Genomic DNA, 18,124 nt, shown 5'->3' with positions numbered 1-18,124 from the left:
TAGCTCAAGAGTGGAGAGCCTGTCTTGCGTGTGAGGCATGAAGAATGGTGCTCAGGGGCCAACTCCTAGAGCCCTCAGCACTGCGGGGGGCATGCAGCACGGGCAAGCAAGCATTGCCCATACCAGGCCAAGGCTCAGCCCCTGGAGTTACATCACCTGGCAGACCTGGAGAACACTTTCTTCAGCAAAATTGCTTTACTGGAAGAGCGCTTTCTCCACTGGAATTGTTCCGTCACACACAGGTGGAGTTTATTTCCGGGATCATTTCTGGTAAATTGGGGCTCTATAAGGGGCTGGCGGTCGGACCCGGGTTGGTGGCATACTATGGCCGCAACACCTGCAACTGCTTTTCCTAAGAGGAATCCCTGTCTTTGCCCAGAAACTGCTTCCTGAAACCACTCGTAAGCCCTTGATCCCATCACAACTGCCTCACTGCCCCTTCTGCAGCAACTCAAGCCAGGCCTCCGTCCACTCCCTAGGATCTATTTGCAGTGCTTTACGAAGAATTTTGGTAGAAATCTCACCTAACCCCACTAAGGCTTGGAGGTAGAACTCAAAGGATGGAGAGATTTCCCCAAGTATCCAAGTACTAGGAAGTGTGACTGGGCTCAACAAAGAGTCCTAACACAGGAGTTAAATAAGTTGCTTCTCTTTCCACTGTTTATTATTAATGTACAAAATATACAAAACCAAAAGAAAAAGAAAATACTCATCCTCAAATCCATTGTGGTTCTAACCCAAGACCCTGCGCGAACCCCAACCAATCCACTGTTTTCATAGAAAACAACTGATGCCGAGACATGGAACGGGAGGCCTGGGACGGGCGGGGCACTCACTGAATCCTCCCAGGGGGCCACCTGCCGGGGACTCAGAGATGCCGACAGGGCAAGGCGGCTGGAGCCTCGTCCTGGACAGGTTTCGGGTGGGGACAAGGAGCGCGCCAACTCCTCAAGGCAGTGCATGTAGTGTGACTGTCAGGCCCAGCGTGCCAGGCTCGAGTTGATGAAAGGCTCTCACAGATATGCTTTACAGTTTTCACAAGTGACCTGCGGGCCGGAGCGGACCTACACCACCGGCCTCACCATGCCAGCCCGGACTCCCTGGACACAGATGTGAATTGGCCATCACTGAACCCAGCAGACCCATGATACAAACGTGGGCCTTCTCACAAGGCTGCAGTCTTGAAATGGGACCCAGAACCACACGCCTGTGTCAGGGGGCGGGGACGATGTGTTCCGGAACTCAAATCCAGCCTGATTGAGTCCTCTCAGTGCAGTGGGACAGACACGGTCCCTCGACCATCTCCCCACCCCGCGGGGAGTAAGCATGGCTGGGAGGAGTTCAGAGGTGCAGCTGGTCCTGGCGGGGTGCTGTGTGCGTGTGGAGGGCCCACATAGGAGAGTCGAGGTGATCTCCACGGTAACCGGCTTTAGGTTCTCAGGCGGAAGGGCAATACTGGAAAGGGGTTGGGGGGTACAGGGCAAATCTCCTCAAAAAGTGAAGCCAACTGGGTCTCCTCTTCAGCAGTCCAGGGTACAGAATGTGTTCAGTCTCTCTCCTCCCCAGACTGGAGGAAAATATGTACATCAATGCGCACCAGTGATCAGAAACCCCCCCGGAACCCAGCCAGGTGGGAACGGAAGGGCTGGCTCCGCCTCAGCTGGGGAAGGGGCAAATGGGCCTCACAGAAGCCATAACAGGGTGGAAGGAGCAAGGCTGCAGTCCACGGGGGTGTGTGTGGGTGGGGTAGGCAGGTGGTCCCTAGGGCAAGGGGGGCCCATTGACACCCGGGTGGTAGAAGGCACAGTTGTTCTCATAGCGGCAGTTGCCCTTCATCATGAAATGTCGGCAAACAGGGCGGTTTGACATGTCTGTGGGAATGATGGTGGAATGGTTAGATAGGAAATGGCTCAGAGGTCAATGCCACCCTCAGACCCCCTCCCCACCTCCCTGTGCATGTCACCCTGAGAATTGCTTTCAGAGAGTGAGTCTTGGGAATTTGAGGGAAAGGCAAGGTTATGAATTGCGATGCATGCTGGGGTAGGTCGGCCTCACGTCCGGCCAGGCACACCCAAAGTAGTGACATTCCCCAGAAATGTGTACGGGACACCAAAAGCCATATGAGGGCAGAGAGCCTCCTCACCTCCTCCATGGCTGTGGCCTCCATCGTGCCCTCGGTGACCCCCTCCTCCGTGGCCAGGGCCATCATGACCACGGTGCTCATGAGGGGGTGGCCCTCGATGGTCGTGGCCTCGGTGACCAGGGACATCATGAGGTCGGTGGCCATGGGGCCCCCCATGTCCAGGGCCTTCGTGGGGACGATGTCCCCCACTTCCACCCATGCTCCCACCAGGGCCTTCATGGGGGCGGTGTCCACTGCCTCCACCCATGCCACCGCCTGGGCCTTCATGAGGACGATGGCCACTGCCACTGCCCATGCCACCTCCGGGACCTTCGTGGGGGCGATGTCCCCCACCGCCCCCCATGCCACCGCCAGGGCCTTCATGGGGGCGGTGTCCACCGCCCATGCCGCCAGGGCCTTCATGGGGACGATGTCCACTTCCGCTGCTCATGCCCCCACCAGGGCCTTCGTGAGGACGGTGCCCACCACCTCCAACCATGCCCCCGCCAGGGACCCCTCGTCCATTCGGGGGTCCTCCTCCAGAGCGACCTCCTCTGGCCCCTCGGAACGGAGGAGGAGGGGGAGGAGGCTCATTTCCTCCTCGGCCACCACGGCCTCTATGGTACGGCCCAGGACCAGGTCCTGGACCCCCCCGCATAGGGCCACCTCGCATGGGGTCACCTGGGCCATCCCAGAAGGGATCACCCCCACGAGGTGGGGGTGGAGGCCCCAGAAGACGTGGACCCACGGGCCCACCAGGGCCTCCATGAGGACCTGTTAGGGAGAAAAGGAGAGAGATGAGTCAGCGACGTTATGCGCAGGCTCGTGCTCCTCCCGACCCACCCTCTCTCCACCCTCTGATCAGATCACCCCCACCCTGGATCGGGCACCTCTCCCCACCTACCTGGCATGGGTCCTCCAGGTCCAGGAGGAAAGTGCTGCATGCCCTTGGGACCCCCAGGGCCGCCTGGCGGGAAACCATTGGCTATTGGGCCAGGGCCTAAAAGTCCATGTGGCACTGTTGGTGAAGAGAGAAGTGTCAGTCAGAGTGCTGGAAGAATGACCTCCTCAGATCATGAGAGCCCCACCCTCTCCTCAGCCCCAGGTTTTGCAATACAGCGGCAGCAGCCCCAGCTTCACCCAGTTCTGCTGCAGCTCCCTCCCCCTGACCCCAGGAGGAGAGCGTGAGGATTACCCAGCATCTGCTTGATCTTGTCTGAGTAGTCCGGCTGCTTGAGCAGCTCCTCTGACGGATGGCTATTGGGGCTGCCCTGCGGGGGACGGGAAGAGAGCAAGGTCAGCAAGAGTGGAACCCAGCGGTGGGGAAGGGCGGTGGGAAGCCGAAGGCGGAAGGGCATACCATGATGGAGGTGAGGATCTCCTGGACATTGATGCCTCCGCCGCCAGGGCCCTGCGGGCTCTTCCCAGCACCCATGCTGCCCATCAGGTTGGCTAGAACAGGGGGCAACTTGGAGCCACCTGCCCCATCAGGCGAACCACCGGCACCGCCAGGCTCCAGGTTCTCAACGTATGTAGTCTCATCCATAGAACATTCCTGAAAGAAGAAAAGGAGGTTATGACGAAAGAGTGAAGAGACATTCTGACATGAAACATGCTCCGGAATCAACCACACCGCCCATCACCGCAGATGCCACGCTCACCTCATCTAGGGGGATGAGTTTTGGGGGTACTGGCTCGTAGGGCTCAGGATCAGGCTCGTGAGGACTGTTGGGGCAGGGAAAAAAAATAAGTTGTTCAAATCCTAAATTCCACCTTCCCGTCGTCACCCCAACCAGCCCCGGCACATCTCCTTCAGAGCCCGCGTGCTCGGGCCGGCCCCGTCCTCACCTCTCCTTGTTCAGGAACAGTTCCTGGAGGATCCCCTTCTCGCGCTCGGCCTGGATGTAGCGCTCCTGGCTGTTGCTTCCAGGGCTGACAAGAGGTGAGGGCAGGACCAGAGGTCGGGGGCACACCCAGGGCACTTTCTCCTCCATATTATCATGGCTCAGACGCCGGGCGGTCTCGAATGCGTGTCGGTCTGACAGGATCTCTCGCTTGGCTGCCTCGCCGAAGTCCTTGATCTTATTCACATTCACTGCAGTAAGGAACAGGAGGGTGAGGTAAGCACAATCTTTCCCTGGGACAGCCTGTTGAGACTCTCCGTCCCCACCTCATCAGAAAACCGAATCTCAAGCCAGAAAATGGCCCGCCTGGAATATATTCCCTTTGGGTTGGTCCCTGGCCCCACACGGCCCCCTGAACACTAGGGCTTGTCCCTGGAGCGGTGCAGCACCGTCCCTGCTGGGAGGGGGCTTCCTTAGCACTACTTAGAGCCCCCCAGCCCCGCCGCCAGGAAGAAAACAATCACTCACCTCGTTCAGTTTCATCCAGTTCGAAGTAGAAATACTCTCTCAGCTTGCCCTCCTCAGGCCACGTCACGGTTTTCCTCTTTCTCCCCTTCCGGGTTAGCTGGCTGGGATCTCCAGGGCTGTCCACTGGCTTCACATCCAGAGCTCCTGGCTCCAAGGAGGCTGTGAACAGGAGAGGCGTCAGACCAGGCCCTTCCCTGCAGGAGACCCCCAGACCCGAGCTCACCGCTCAACGCACCTGTATCCATGAGCTCTGGGACTTCAACAGGTGGAACTGGGGTCCCGGGCCGGTCTGTGTCCATGGCCTCCGAAGGTGGTGCTGGTTCTGGGGAAGAAGGTTTGGCTGTGCTTGGTTCTGTGTTCGTTTTCCCTTCAAATGGACTTGGCTGTTGTGAAAAGACAAAGAAGCGATTTAGTGGACCAGAAGGCTTAGTTAAGGCAAAGGCCAGCAGCTCCGACTAGGAAAGCTCTGCCCCACACCGCCTGTACCCGACACAATATTGCTGGGATGCAGCTGAGGGCAGCAGCACTTGCTCTGCAAGAGCAGGAGGCCTGCATTTGATCCCCAGCACACCGGGAGCGCCCCTGAGCATGGAGCCTACAGCACCCCTGGAGTCCTGCCATGGGTAGGTCGCCCCCAAACAAAAACACACCCGCAAAACTCTGCCCTCCCCAACCACTCTAAATTTCAAATCCATCTTTATGCCTCACTGACACCCACTGCCCAGGCCCCCACCTTGGCAGCTGTAGGTGATAGAACCTTCTTCTTCTTCTTAATTTTGATGCCAGGAACAGGAGCTGAGTTGAGTGCATCTAGGAAGCCCAGGCCCTCCATAGCTACAAAGGGAAAAAACATAAAATGAAATCACCAGACCATGAACTCATTCCCACAGACAAAGCCTGAGCAGAAGATGGGCCACTAGGACACAATACGCTTAATACTTGACACTGAAGTGTAGCACCAGTGGCTCACACTGGCTGAAGCTTAACAGAAACTGTAGCAAAGGCCTCAACATGTTAAGGTGACCAAGAAGCACTTGCAATAGAATTCAAATCATAAATTCTACTTGGTTTCTTTTTGGGGGCACAACCAGCAGAGGTCCATGTAGGGCTGACGCCACTGAAGCTATCTCCCTGCCCATACATAAAAATGTTATTATTTTTTAGCGGGGGTGGGGAGAGTGTGGGTCACAATTGGAGATGCTCAAGGGTTACTCTAGATTTCACACTCAGCAACTACTCGTGGCAGCACTCAGGGGACCATAAAGGTTGCCACGGATTGAACGAGGTTGGCTGTGTGCAAGGAAAACACCCTCCCTGCCGTACTATCTCTCCAGTCCTCATTCTCCTGTCGCTATTATTACTTTAACTGTAGTTCTGGAGATCAAATCCGAGACTCCACATGAGCAAGGCAATGCTCTACTGCTAAGCACACCCCTGTTGTGAGCCGTAGCTTCAGATGTAAGAATTCAGATAATTAAGTCAGCCCAGGTGGACATGACAGATGATCCTGCCAGCTGGAAGTAACCCTAAGGAAGTGCCAAAGAGTATGCCTTGCCATCTATCTAAAGTTACTCTGGGGTTTGAGTTTTAGGTCATACCCAGAGGTACTTGGGCGGTTCTTGGTTCAGTGCTCAGGGGTCACTCCTGGCTATGTTTGGAGGACCACGTGGCACTGGGGAGAAATCTGGACCTCCTGTATGCAAAGCGTGCACTCCAGCCACTGAGCGCTTTCCAGGCCCGGAAACTCCTTTGTATCCAATGGCTGCTCCTGGCTGTGCTTGAGGGACCAAGCATATCCCAAGAGCTTAAACCCGGGCTTCCCACATGCAAGGCAGATTTGCTCCCCAGCAACACATGGTCAGTCCTCTGAGGCTCCCAGGAACAACCTCTGCTACAGGGGCTGAAGCCATAGCACGGCAGGAAGGGTGCTGGCCTTGCATGCGGCTGACCCGGGTTCAATCTCCAGCACCCTAGATGGGGCCCCAAGTCCAGCAGGAGTGATCCTGAGAACTGCCAGGGATGGCCCCTCACTCCCTGACCCAAAATAGGATACAGAGGAAACCGAAGAAGAAAAACACTAGTCATGCCAATGAAAACCACCAATTGCCAACCCAAAGCCCCCGCCCTCCAGACTCACGCTGTGGCGGGATGATCTTCACTTTGATCTCCTTGGTGGCGTTGGGCGTCGTGTTGAGCGGCTTGTACTTCTTCTCTGCAGGCGGAGCGGTCTCTCCCGGAGCAGCTGCAGAGCTGTGGGAAGAGGAACTGTCACCAGCGCCTCCTCCACCCTCCCGCCCCCGCCCCCGCATGTCTGAAGCCACAGGCCCCAGAACCCAGAGTCCGGCGCCTACCTCTGACGCTTCAGAGGGATGGGTTTAAGGTTGTACTTGTCAGAAACAACCACTGCGCTGGCGTTCTTCTTCACAGGCACCAAAGATGGGGTCTCCAGCTCGAGTCCTAGGGGAAGACACAACCAGCCCTGTTCATTCACTATCTGTCGACCACAGTGTCCCCTCAGTCGCATTCTTCTCCCACGATGGCTCTCTGTCACAGGTTCCCGTGTCTTATGAACTCAATCCCAGGTCACAGCACCCGACCCTCCCGAGGCGGCCAGCGGTCTTACCAGTGGAACGGAACTTGGCGTGACTAGGAGCTGTGGTTCGCAGTGACTTCGGCTTCTCTTTCTTCTTCTCTGGGGCCTCCTCAGCCCGGGTCTCCGGCTTCACTTCAGTCAAAGGTCTCTCAGGAGGGGTGGTTCGGCTCTTTCCCTCCTCCTTACGTTTCTTCTTATCTTTCTCTGTTGTGGAAAAAAAAAAAAAAAAGGATTTTGTTGAGTCAGAAAGTCTATTATCAGCCTAAGCCCCCCAGATGGGTGGTCTTCTAAGGATAAAGAAGCAAGTGCTTACCAGCAGGCTGGGTACTGCTCTGGGAGCGGATGACAGCCATCCAATCACTGACGAGGACTGAGGCCAATTTCCGAAGTTCTGCCGGGACAGAAGGGAGAAACATTGTAGCATGACACTTCCCCAAATTGAAATCAGAGACGTCTGAAAAGATACTGTGAAAATGTGTGATGGAGAAAATAACAGAGAGGTTTTTTTGTGTGTTTGAGGGCCACACCCAGCAGTGCTGCGGGGATCAGGCGGCTGGAGGAATTGAATCCTGCATGGCACGCACCTGAGCCCCTGACTAAGCCTCTGGCTGAGGAACACAGGTTCAAGAAGAAAATGAGGGGCTGGAGCAATAGCACAGCGGGTAGGGTGTTTGCCTTGCATGTGGCTGACCCAGGTTCGATTCCCACCATCCCATATGGTCCCCTGAGCACCGCCAGGAGTGATTCCTGAGTGCAGAGCCAGGAGTAACCCAAAAAGAAAAAAAAAAAAAAGAAGAAGAATAAGAAGAAAGTGACACCACAATTTGGGGGTAGGACACGGGAGGCGTTGGCCATTCCTAGAACTGCTCAGGGTACCCTGCAGTGGGACTGAGCCCGGGGCTCATGCAAAGCCTACTGAGCGCTCTCCAGTCCAAGACCACTTCCTTTACAGACATGAAACTCAGATAAACTTCAACCTGAAGCACCACACCAAGGTAGCAAAATGAGTATTTGAGGGAAGCCCAGCAATGCTCAGGACTTACTTAGCTCTGTACTCCTGGTGGGGTTGGGGGACCTTGGGGGTTCTGGGAAAGCTGGGTTGACCACAGGCAAGAAAAGCACCCTACTATACTATTTCTCCAGCCTCTGAACTAACCTTTATACAGGGTACACTGTACAGATTACTTTCCAGACATGAAAATCAGAGCTGAGTCACAAAACTAGAAGGTGACGGAATATACCCAGTGCCTACATGCTTAGCCTATTTAGACACTGAAGTTTGCAGAAGGCAGGGAAGATTCAAGTGTCTGACTATTAGATTTATTCCTATTATTGCTGCTTCCATGGCAAGACTTTTCTTTCGATGGGTCCAGCAATGTTGGTCAAGAGAAACTGGCAAGGTCTTTTCTCATGACTATTGCAGCTTAGTTGTTTATTTTTTTTGGGGGGGGGGACACACCCAGAAGTGCTCAGGGATTACTCTTATCTCTGCATTCAGGAGTCATTCTGGCCATGTTCAGTGGACAACACGGTGCTGGAGAGGAGCCCAGGTCAGCTGTGTGCAAGACGAGTGCCTTACCTGCCATGCTCTCTTACTGGTCCCTCATGACTGTAGCTCAGTTCTAATTAATTTTCTTTTGGGCTACTAGATTCTTTACAGTAAGAGTAGGACTGTTTTTTGTTTTGTGGGTTTTCTTGAGGGACTGTGTTGTTTTTGGCCGCACACTGGCAGTGCTCAGGGCTTACTTCTGGCTTTGCATTCAGGGCTCACCCTCGGTGGGCTCTGTGGACCATATAGGATATAGGAGATCAAAGCTGGACCAGCAGCATGCATGGGAAACGCCCCACCTGCGGTATTATCACTCTAGCCCCCCCCCCCCCCGCCCCACGCTGTGTTTAAGCACAAACTCTATGGCCCTCGTCAGTAGTTCCAAAGCCACAGATATATCTCACAAAATGCTGTCAAAGCTATGACATATTCCACCATCAGGAGTCTGCCCATGGCCTAAAGGAAGGTGTTTATGGGTAGAACTAGAATATCCATTGTCACAAAATAGACAGTAAAGGTCCAGAAATTTAGAAAACCAGAAGTAAACATGAGCCCATTTAGGATGACACTTTTCACTCCCCTCCTAGCAAGAAAAATTAAGGTTTGATCCCCAGCATCTCATATAGACCCCCAAGCACCACCAGGCGTAATCCCTAAGCACTGCCAGCTGTGGAGCAAAAATCAAAACCAGTAACAACAACAGAGATAGAAACAGGAAGAAAAGCAGGGGCTGGAGCTGTACAGCAGGCAGGGCGCTTGCCTTGCAAGCAGCGAACCCAGGCCGATCCCCCCCACATCACAGGTGATCCCTCGGTACTGCCAAAAATGATGCCTGAGTGCAGAGCCTGGAGTAAGTCCTAAACACCACGGGGTATGAACCCAAACAAAAGGAAGAAGGAATGATTAACGATCAAAGGATGGGGAGACAAGAGACAATTAAGTGGAAGAAGTGGTGGAAGGCCCAGACAGAGAGGAAGAACTGGCTTCTACCTTCATCTTCACTTGACTTGCTCAGCTGCTTCACTAGTTTGGCTGTGTTGTTCTGAGAGAGAGAGACGGGAAACAAGAGTGATCAAAATGCCAGGAGGAAAATAAGAGTCACCTCAGAGAAAACCACCCAAACTCACTCACAATCTATAGTCCTCTAATAGCAACTAACCTACCTGCAAAGCTTTTGTAGCCATATCCCCACTAAATCCTATATCCATCCAATTGAACGTATAGTTATTTCCATCTTATAGAACTGAGGGCTCAGATATGACCTGAACCAAGCCACACACATATTAAAAGATCAATTTAAACCAAGGGACTTGAAATCACTTTTTGTCCTACTATTTTGACAGTCCCAAGAATGCAGCCACATCAGAGTGGGCAGGACTACTGCATGTGAGATTAAACCAAAAAGGAAGTAACAGGAATATAATACTCAAGGTACCTGCTTGAGATGGTCCACAGTGAGGGGCAGGTGCTGCAAGGTCAGTAGGATTTGCTGCAAGAGGGGAATGTTGTTGGTCGTCTTTGAATATGTCAGCCAATTATTGAGAAGCTTATAGCCACCGACATCAATAAATCTGCAAATAGGTAGAAGAATCTGTAAGACCACCCCTGACTTTGGAAATTCCAGACCCCACACTAAACGTCACCCCCCCTCCCACCAAGAACTCAGGAAGCCCATGACTGACCACCCCCCAAGCCCTTTTTAACTTCATTCTCTCATTCTAGTCTGCCAGTCCCCACTTACTTGACCAATATTTCTGGTGAACGAGTCTGCAGGAGAATGTTCAAGTAAGTACACCGACTCACCATCTTTCGTGCTTCTTTCATTAGACTATAAGAAATGAGTTGAAGTATTAATGACAGAAATAGAGTTAAGTGCCTCTTCCCAATAGAGTTGAATCTACTGGAACACCTAGGGTTCCCTGTTAATTTGGTACTTTGCTAAAGAACGGTGACACATGCCTCTATGAGGATGAGATGAATCAGAGTGAAAAAGAAACCCATGGGAAGATGGAAGACAACTTTTTATTTTTTTGGGGGGGGTCACACCTGGCGATGCACAGGGGTTACTCCTGGCTCTGCACTCAGGAATTACCCCTGGCAGTGTTCAGGGGACCATATGGGATGCTGGGAATCGAACCTGGGTTGGCTGGCTGCGTGCAGGGCAAATGCCCTACCCGCTGTGCTATCACTCCAGCCCAGATGGAAGACAACTTGAGCGACACAGAAGACTAATCTGGGCAGGTGAGCATCTGTTGCCCTCCACATCAGACAGGTTGGCTCCTCATCCAGGTGAGGAGTCAGCCCTTAACAAGCACCCCTCCCTATTCAGGATTAGCTTCCTCATCTCCTTCTCCTGGGAAACTGTATGAATTGATATCTAGAACACAACTAAAAGGAATCAAGAATTATGACACTGGCTCCTTAATGTGTGACTTCCGTGGGGCTATGGATCTCCAGATAGATTCCAGTATGGCTTGTAATCTTTTCCTATCATTTATTCTAAAATGACTGGATTTAAGTTCTATTTCACTATTCTTTTCCTTTCTAGAACACTAATTTTGTCTGGGAATAGCCATATCACAAAAAATAATTCCCAAGTAATCCAAAGAGGAAAGACTCACCTGAAGATCTTGGAAATGCCGTCCACACTCTTGACTTCCCCATCTCGGGTAAGGAAGCTGTCCAAGCCCTTGAGAAGTTCTTTGGGGTCTATGGGACCCGAACCCATGATGGAGTTTTCTAGAAGAAAGCAAACCAACAGAATAAATGGGTGGCAAGGACAGTCCCATTTGCCCTTAGTAAATTCCAATTCTACAGTTGACAAAATGTATTTCACATATATTCAACTACACCACTTTCTAAGAAAATCTTTAAGAAACGAAGAAAAGCAGACTTTTGTCACCGCTGAGCAAATAGCCCCAGCGAGTTCAGCATGCATGGTATTAGGACAAAAGGGGCAGACTGGCCTCCTGTACGCACACCCTCACTCCCACCCCGTTACATCCATCCCGGGACAGGCGAACTTCACTAGATTGTACTAAAAGATTTGTATTCCCATAACAAAATGCCCAGTTCTCCGAGGAAGTTTTACTGCTTTAGGTCTTGCATCTCCTTAGCTGATGATATAGCTGGCTTTAGAAAAACAAACCAAAAAACACTAAACCAAAAACATCTTGAGCTAAATGGCAACTTAACTCCTTTATACATTTACAATCAATTATAAGAAGCAAGCCATGTTCCTCTTGCTTCACTCAACTACCTAAAAGTGATAGGTAATAAAAACAAAACCTGAAAACAGAAATTTCCAAGTCAGTGTTATCTCCCAGAAATGGGAGCAAGGGAAAAAAGGGAAATCAAATCAGGGACTCCTAATCCTTGGTCTCACTAACCAAACACTACACGTTTTTACTTCAAAGTTAAGGGCAAGACCGGTTTGAGGTTCCAAAAGTAAATCTGAGAATTATTCCTCACCCCCAGATCACAGCCTGAAACTACAGTACCAAAAGAAACAGAACCAGGCAGAAGCTGGGAAGATGTTATTAAATTTTAAGTAGTTACTTAAAGCTAGGTTAGGAATCAATTAAAAGCTAAACTGATATTATAGGACAGAAAATAGTGACGCAATTTCTAAACCGATACCCAAATTCCAAAAAATGATAGTATGGAAATCAGCGTAAGACTGATTAGCACCTTTATCCACATTGCCTCTAAATACTGGGTTGGCTTCTGAGAACCCAAACAGCAAAATCGGCTCAGTGCTGTCCGCATTTAAGAAATATAAACCTCTAAATAGGCAACCAGGAGACAAAAAAAAAAAAATCTCACTTCTGATACAGGTAGCAGGATTGCAGCCAAAAGATGGGGGAAAAAATGAGTTTTACAAAGATAACCTATTTTGTGATAAGTGATCAGGATTGTCGTAACTGATTAGCTCTAATTGTTCCCCCCAAATGTCCTAGCCTTTTAATCTAATCAAAAGTCAATGAATTTCTAAACAGAGTTTAATAGCCAAGGCAAGAGGCAGTCACTGGTAGCCTAACCAGCTCTGGGCAGCATGTATGGCTCAAGTCAGGTTCAGAGTGAGTTGAGGTGAGCAAATCTGGGTTAGCTTTGTTGCGGCTGCCCTGGAGCCTCCTTAGGGACGAATAGGATGGAAGGTCAGAGGGAAAAAAGTAGAATCCAGGTGAGCTGAGAAGTCCATAGTGCCAAATCAACTGACGTGTGGAGATTCTTACTGAGACATGGGGGAAAAGGAATTTTTTCACTTAGTAACACTATCAATCCAAATACAAAGCCATCAGCAACTAAAATAAAAACAAAGTTGACAAAAAAGCCTTCAATTAAAGTAGTATCACTTCAGACCAATTCCCCCTAAATAAAACTAATGAGTCAGACTCAGAAGGAGCGGCTAAGGGTCTCCCTACCCTCTGCTGCCTTTGCAAACGAAGTCACCTGCACCCCAAATGTCCCTTAAGAGGCTGGGAGACAAAAAATAACCATCTTTAGAAAGAGGCTTATGAGGACTTAGCGAAGTTATTTTCAGTGCATTCTGCTAGGAATGGAAGCCAGGAAATTTTCAATTTCTATTCATACAAGCAATGATAAAATTTGCCAAGGGAAGCTAAGAAACAAAGCAGAAATATTACTCATCTTCCACTATTATATTTTAGAAATAATTATAATTAAGAAAATTTAAATGTCAGACAAGCACCATCTGGTGTGATTTTAATTTTTTTTTTCATGATGGCTTTCCTCTAGACAATTTTCCATTTAAAACCAAGAACCCCAAGACTCTTACAACCTAATTTCCTTTCAATTAGGTTTTGAAAGAAATTCCAAGGCACTCAAGTGGAAAGGAATAGAGGCCAAGTTCACAGGAGCAAATGTGACCTGGGGAGCAGTGGCCAAGTGTCATACATTACCTAATTAAACCCGGAGCCTGAAGGAAAGCCTCAGGAAGCTTTCTGGAACCAAATATAATCCAGGGTATGGTATATTTTAATATTCTTGAAAGCTGGACATACCAAGGAAAAGCAATCCCTGGCCTAATCTTATTCTAAACTGTGCTTTCCTTATGGAGAATGTTGCAGGCAGAACCGTGTATTACTGACAAAAGGTACTGAGGGACTTTCTCCCCTTAGCACCTAATAGTAGCCCTTAAGTGATAGATTCCAGCCTCCAAAACGTTTTATTTCGAGCTAATTAAACGCAGTGAAAAACACCTAGCTTGAGTCAAGTTATTTACTCTATACCTAGCACCCAAACCAAATTGAATAGGTCTAGGATAAAAAGTCTCTGCAAGGGCTCTTTAAAATTAACTGCAACACTCTTTGAATACAGGAGGAAGTTCAAGTTCACTTTCATGTAAAGACAAAACTTCTGGAAATAAATACTATTTACTTAACCCCATATATTCCCTTCCTTTCTGGGGTGTTGGAGGCATTTTCTTGATGTGACTCAGTAGTGGACTGAATTATGTCTCAAGTGATTCACAAGATTGTATACCTCTTTCCTTAATACCTGCATTTTGAAAAGCTGGTAAAATTTCCCCCAAAATTTATAATGCCTATCAATAATGTAAAATTATTCTCCCTTTCCCCCTAACAGCAAAGGATCTCAGAATAGTGCTCTGGCCAAACTACAAGGATCAGGTCTCCGATGTTCTCTGGATGGATCTGGTTTCCCTAGAAGACTGTTTCCCATCTCCCATGTTTAGGAAGATCTTCTTTTAATAATCTCCTGCTCACTAGAGATCTGGAATCTGAGTGGGTAGAATGTTCAGCTCCCACAGAAGGTATGCCGTAGACCTGGCAAACTGCTTGAAAGATAAAAAACTTGTAGTCAATAGTCACGTGGAAGAGGCCCTCCCCCACCACTCCAGAAATTGAATTTGGGAACCCATACCCAGTAGAAAATCCCATCACCACAGGACAGTCGTACGAAATGGGCTTCGGATTCTGCCTAGAATCTCCAAGCTTCAAGAAAGGACTTTTAGAAAAATGAAAAGTATACAGAGTCTGAGAAAGACTTGCCTTTGAAAAAGTTGGAAGAAAGGGACAGGACACCGCCCACCCCCAAGCCCCCCTCTGATAGGGCATGGCTTCCAAACATGCACCAACTGCTGCAGGACTGCAGAAGTTGAAAAATGAAGAGCACATTATTTTTCCTTAACGTCCTTAAGGTTTTCCTTTTTTTTTTTTTAGAAGATAAGGAAAAAGAAATTCAAAACGGTGTCCCTTTGGATAAAAGAAATGAAGGTTGTGAAATGTTATACCAGAAAGGTTTTGCTTACCAGAAACCGTAGCTGGATTCCCCCTGCCTTGAGTTTACCACTGCCGCCTCCTTTCCTAAAGCTTCACTTCTCATCCTAGTACCAATGTACAGGAGCTAAGCAACTGGAGAACGTGATACAGCACTGAACACAAAGCGTTGATACCCGGCCCAGAGGTGGGAGTAAGGGTGACTTAGAAGAAAGTACTAAAATATTCACCCGGGCCCAGATTCTCATTAGACAAAGCGAACAAATGCAGGAAGCCCCGGGGGCTGGGTCCTGAGAACATGACACATTTTGGTGTCCTTAGACCCCCATTATTATCTATCACCCTTAAGTTCTAGGGTCTGCCCAGTTCTCACCCAACACATATATACATATACACGCGCGCACACACACACACACACACACACACACGCGCCATCCCAAAGCCTCCCGCTTTTAAATAGTTGATTTAACGGACTCCCCGGCCCGGGCAACTGAAGAAGGGGACAATTTCCAAGCAGTTGTGATGAGAGGTGACACTATCAAGCAATGTCCTAACTAAAATATAAAAAGTACCGCGGCCCAAGGCGAGAGCTTCAAGACCTAGTTCCTGTGAGTTGCATTTTTTTTTTTAAGGACTAGAAAAGATATTCTAAAGAAAACAAGGCAAATGTTTTTTTTTTTCCTGTCTACAAGCCGCGTGCACAGCGATTCCAGGAGGCATCTGCTCAGGGGCGGAGTCTCAAGAGGGCGGAGAGAAGTAAGCAAGCCGATTACATCACCTTCCCAGGCTGCTCCTCCCCCTGGACCAAGTTTCTAGGGCGGCCCTAAGCACTGCCGGGCAGAAAGGAGAAAAAAAAAAACAACAAAGAAGCAGGGACGCCATTTTGTAATGGAGAAGAGGAAAACTTGAAAAAGCTACCCCGGCTCCGCTGGAGATAGTTACATGAAATCACTTCTTTTTTAAAAAGGAAAATCTGAAAAATAGAGCCCCCCCCCCAACCCGGAAAAGCTTTTCATCTTAGGAGCCCGTTAAGAACGTTGTGAAAATAAAAAGCAATTAATATATTAGAAAACAATTTTCTGCTGGGAAGAATTGAATTTGCAATTGCGGTTCAATATGCTACCATCGACCACCCCTTCCTCCCCCCGCCCCATCCTACCGCTAAATGGCAAGGGGGAGGACTTGGACCCCCTTCTCGACAAATAGGGTTGAGGAGGGAGGACAGGAGAAAAATGGGTCAAGACACAACCTGCAACGCCGCTTGGGAAGACAAAAGGACAAAGAAAAGTCGCCATATTGTAGCAGGGAAGAAAAAAAATTCCTTTTAACGACACAAATCTTTTAGAAAGCTAACATTCAATTGCACTAAATGGCTTTAAAAAATTATACTCCTGGACTTCACATTTCACCACCTTGCCACCCTCGACTAAACTGGCTCCCCCCACCCGGAAAGTATCAAGTTAAAATGTTAAAAAGTTTTGCTTATAAATAAGCTACGCAACCTGCAACAATTACAAAACATTCACCTCCCAACTATTTTGTATGTACTATTGGCACTAAGATTATATTTTGTCCTAACGTGTCTTGCAATCTTTATTCCTAGATTGCCACCTATTTTAACCGCACAAATATATCCCAAGCAAATACATTAAAATTGAGAGGATTTAACAATCATTTAAAGTCATAGCCAACTATTTTCTTTGCCCATCTCCTTACCCTGCAATCTTTATGTACAGATTGCTTATTAATCTGGCAAATTGAAAGGCGCCCTGCTTGTCTCACACACAAAGAAGTGGGACTTTTGGGCCACAAGATCCACCATCTTTTGTATGTGAGCTCATTAACCCTTTTGTAGACTGCAGCTAACGAGAGGAAGTGAACCGTTCCTCTTTATATAAAGCAAACACTTATGGCTTTGGCAGTCTGGAAATTGGCTGGATTACCAAGGGTTAACCGTCAAAATCCTCACTCGCAGCCCTCCCGCCACCCTCTCCTTGCCTGCAGCGGGGCAGGGAAGAGGCAGGTGGCAGGGGAAAGGAACACACTGTTTAAACCAAAGGCCCTTTTTAATGGAGATTAAGTGACCGGCTTGGTCCTTTCTCCAGTTCTATGGTCTCATTCTTCCTCTCATAGTTTTGGTTTCACAACGGGAAACGTTGATTTCTTGTTGCAAGGCTGGTTTTTGAAAATTCGACACTTACTATCCAATTTTTTTGCGACGTCAGCACCTCGGGCTCAGGGGGGGGTAAGGGGGTTAAAATTTTGGAGAAAAAAAATCAAACAACCAACCAGGACCCAAAACTCGATTATTTGGGGGGCCTCATTGGATCAAAAAGTCTCTTAAAAAATGAAGGCCAATTCGGTATTCATAGTCCCCCCCACCCAACTCCGTTTAGGGAGGGGGGTCGCAGAAAAAAAGTTGAGTGGATTCAAAAAAGTAAACGCTGGATGAGTGGGTTTGGGTGGGGTTTGGGAAGGGAGGGTGGTTGATTATTTTTGCAGTTATGTGGTGACGGTCCTTCGGCCAGAGATCTCAAGTCCCAAGCAGCGTGGGCTGGTGGGGTGGGCAAGACAGGTAGAGGAAGGGATAGAAGACACAAGTGGTTGGGCTGGTGGCTGCTGCTTTCCCTTTCCCCCCTCTCTGGATCCTTTCAAGGGCTTAGATGACGCTGCGGCTCGTTTCTTTTTCCTTGTGGCCGGCCTGTCTTTCTCCGAGAAAATTCAAACCTGGGATGGAAGGAACACAAAGGAGAAAGATATAATCAATAAGGGTTGTTTTTAAACGCCCCAAATTCCATCTCTGCTGGCCCCAAATACCATCATGCCCCGTCCCAAACGCTGCCGCTTTACGTAAACCATGGTTCTGAGCTGAACACACGTCTAAATCCTTTTCCCAGAGCAAACCGATCGGCAAAAATCTGCCCCCTAACCGACAAAACACCGAAACTTACCTTTAAACGAACCCCAGAATGGCGGACGCCTGCTCGGGCGGTGTCTTTTATATCCAGACGCCGCCCAACGCGCCCAAACGTGCTAGTGAAACGCCCTCGTCGCGCGACATTGTGCGCGAGGCGTGAATTCATTGGTCAACCCGAAAGACAACTCGCTCACTGATTGGCTAGCCTTGCTCCACCTTTGCTTAGCCCCTTCCCCCCAGCACCTTCTTCCGCCTTCTTCCTGCTACCCCCAACCGCGTGCGCGTGACCTGATCTCCTGGCACCGCCCTTT

At 49.5% G+C, this 18,124-nt stretch overlaps 1 protein-coding gene across 1 annotated transcript; it reads right to left on the bottom strand.

The window, feature by feature from the left end:
• Positions 1-633: 633 nt before the first annotated feature.
• On the bottom strand, positions 634-17,979 carry PPP1R10 (protein phosphatase 1 regulatory subunit 10). Its single transcript, XM_004619606.2, has 20 exons — positions 17,848-17,979; positions 17,098-17,623; positions 11,258-11,375; positions 10,378-10,464; positions 10,072-10,207; positions 9,627-9,678; positions 7,401-7,478; positions 7,118-7,291; positions 6,846-6,951; positions 6,632-6,744; positions 5,228-5,328; positions 4,730-4,877; positions 4,495-4,653; positions 3,971-4,217; positions 3,784-3,847; positions 3,483-3,677; positions 3,318-3,393; positions 3,027-3,140; positions 2,144-2,896; positions 634-1,871 (listed from the first exon to the last, which is right to left on the bottom strand). The coding sequence occupies exons 3-20, from the start codon at positions 11,362-11,364 to the stop codon at positions 1,762-1,764; spliced, it is 2,820 nt and encodes a 939-aa protein (XP_004619663.1). The 5' UTR covers positions 11,365-11,375; positions 17,098-17,623; positions 17,848-17,979; the 3' UTR covers positions 634-1,761.
• Positions 17,980-18,124: the final 145 nt, after the last annotated feature.

This window comes from Sorex araneus, chromosome 2 (assembly GCF_027595985.1).
Source record: "Sorex araneus isolate mSorAra2 chromosome 2, mSorAra2.pri, whole genome shotgun sequence".
In the NCBI taxonomy this organism is placed as follows: domain Eukaryota; kingdom Metazoa; phylum Chordata; class Mammalia; order Eulipotyphla; family Soricidae; genus Sorex; species Sorex araneus.
The sequence above is the reverse complement of the archived record's forward strand: the minus strand, read 5'-3'. Positions and strand labels throughout refer to the sequence as shown.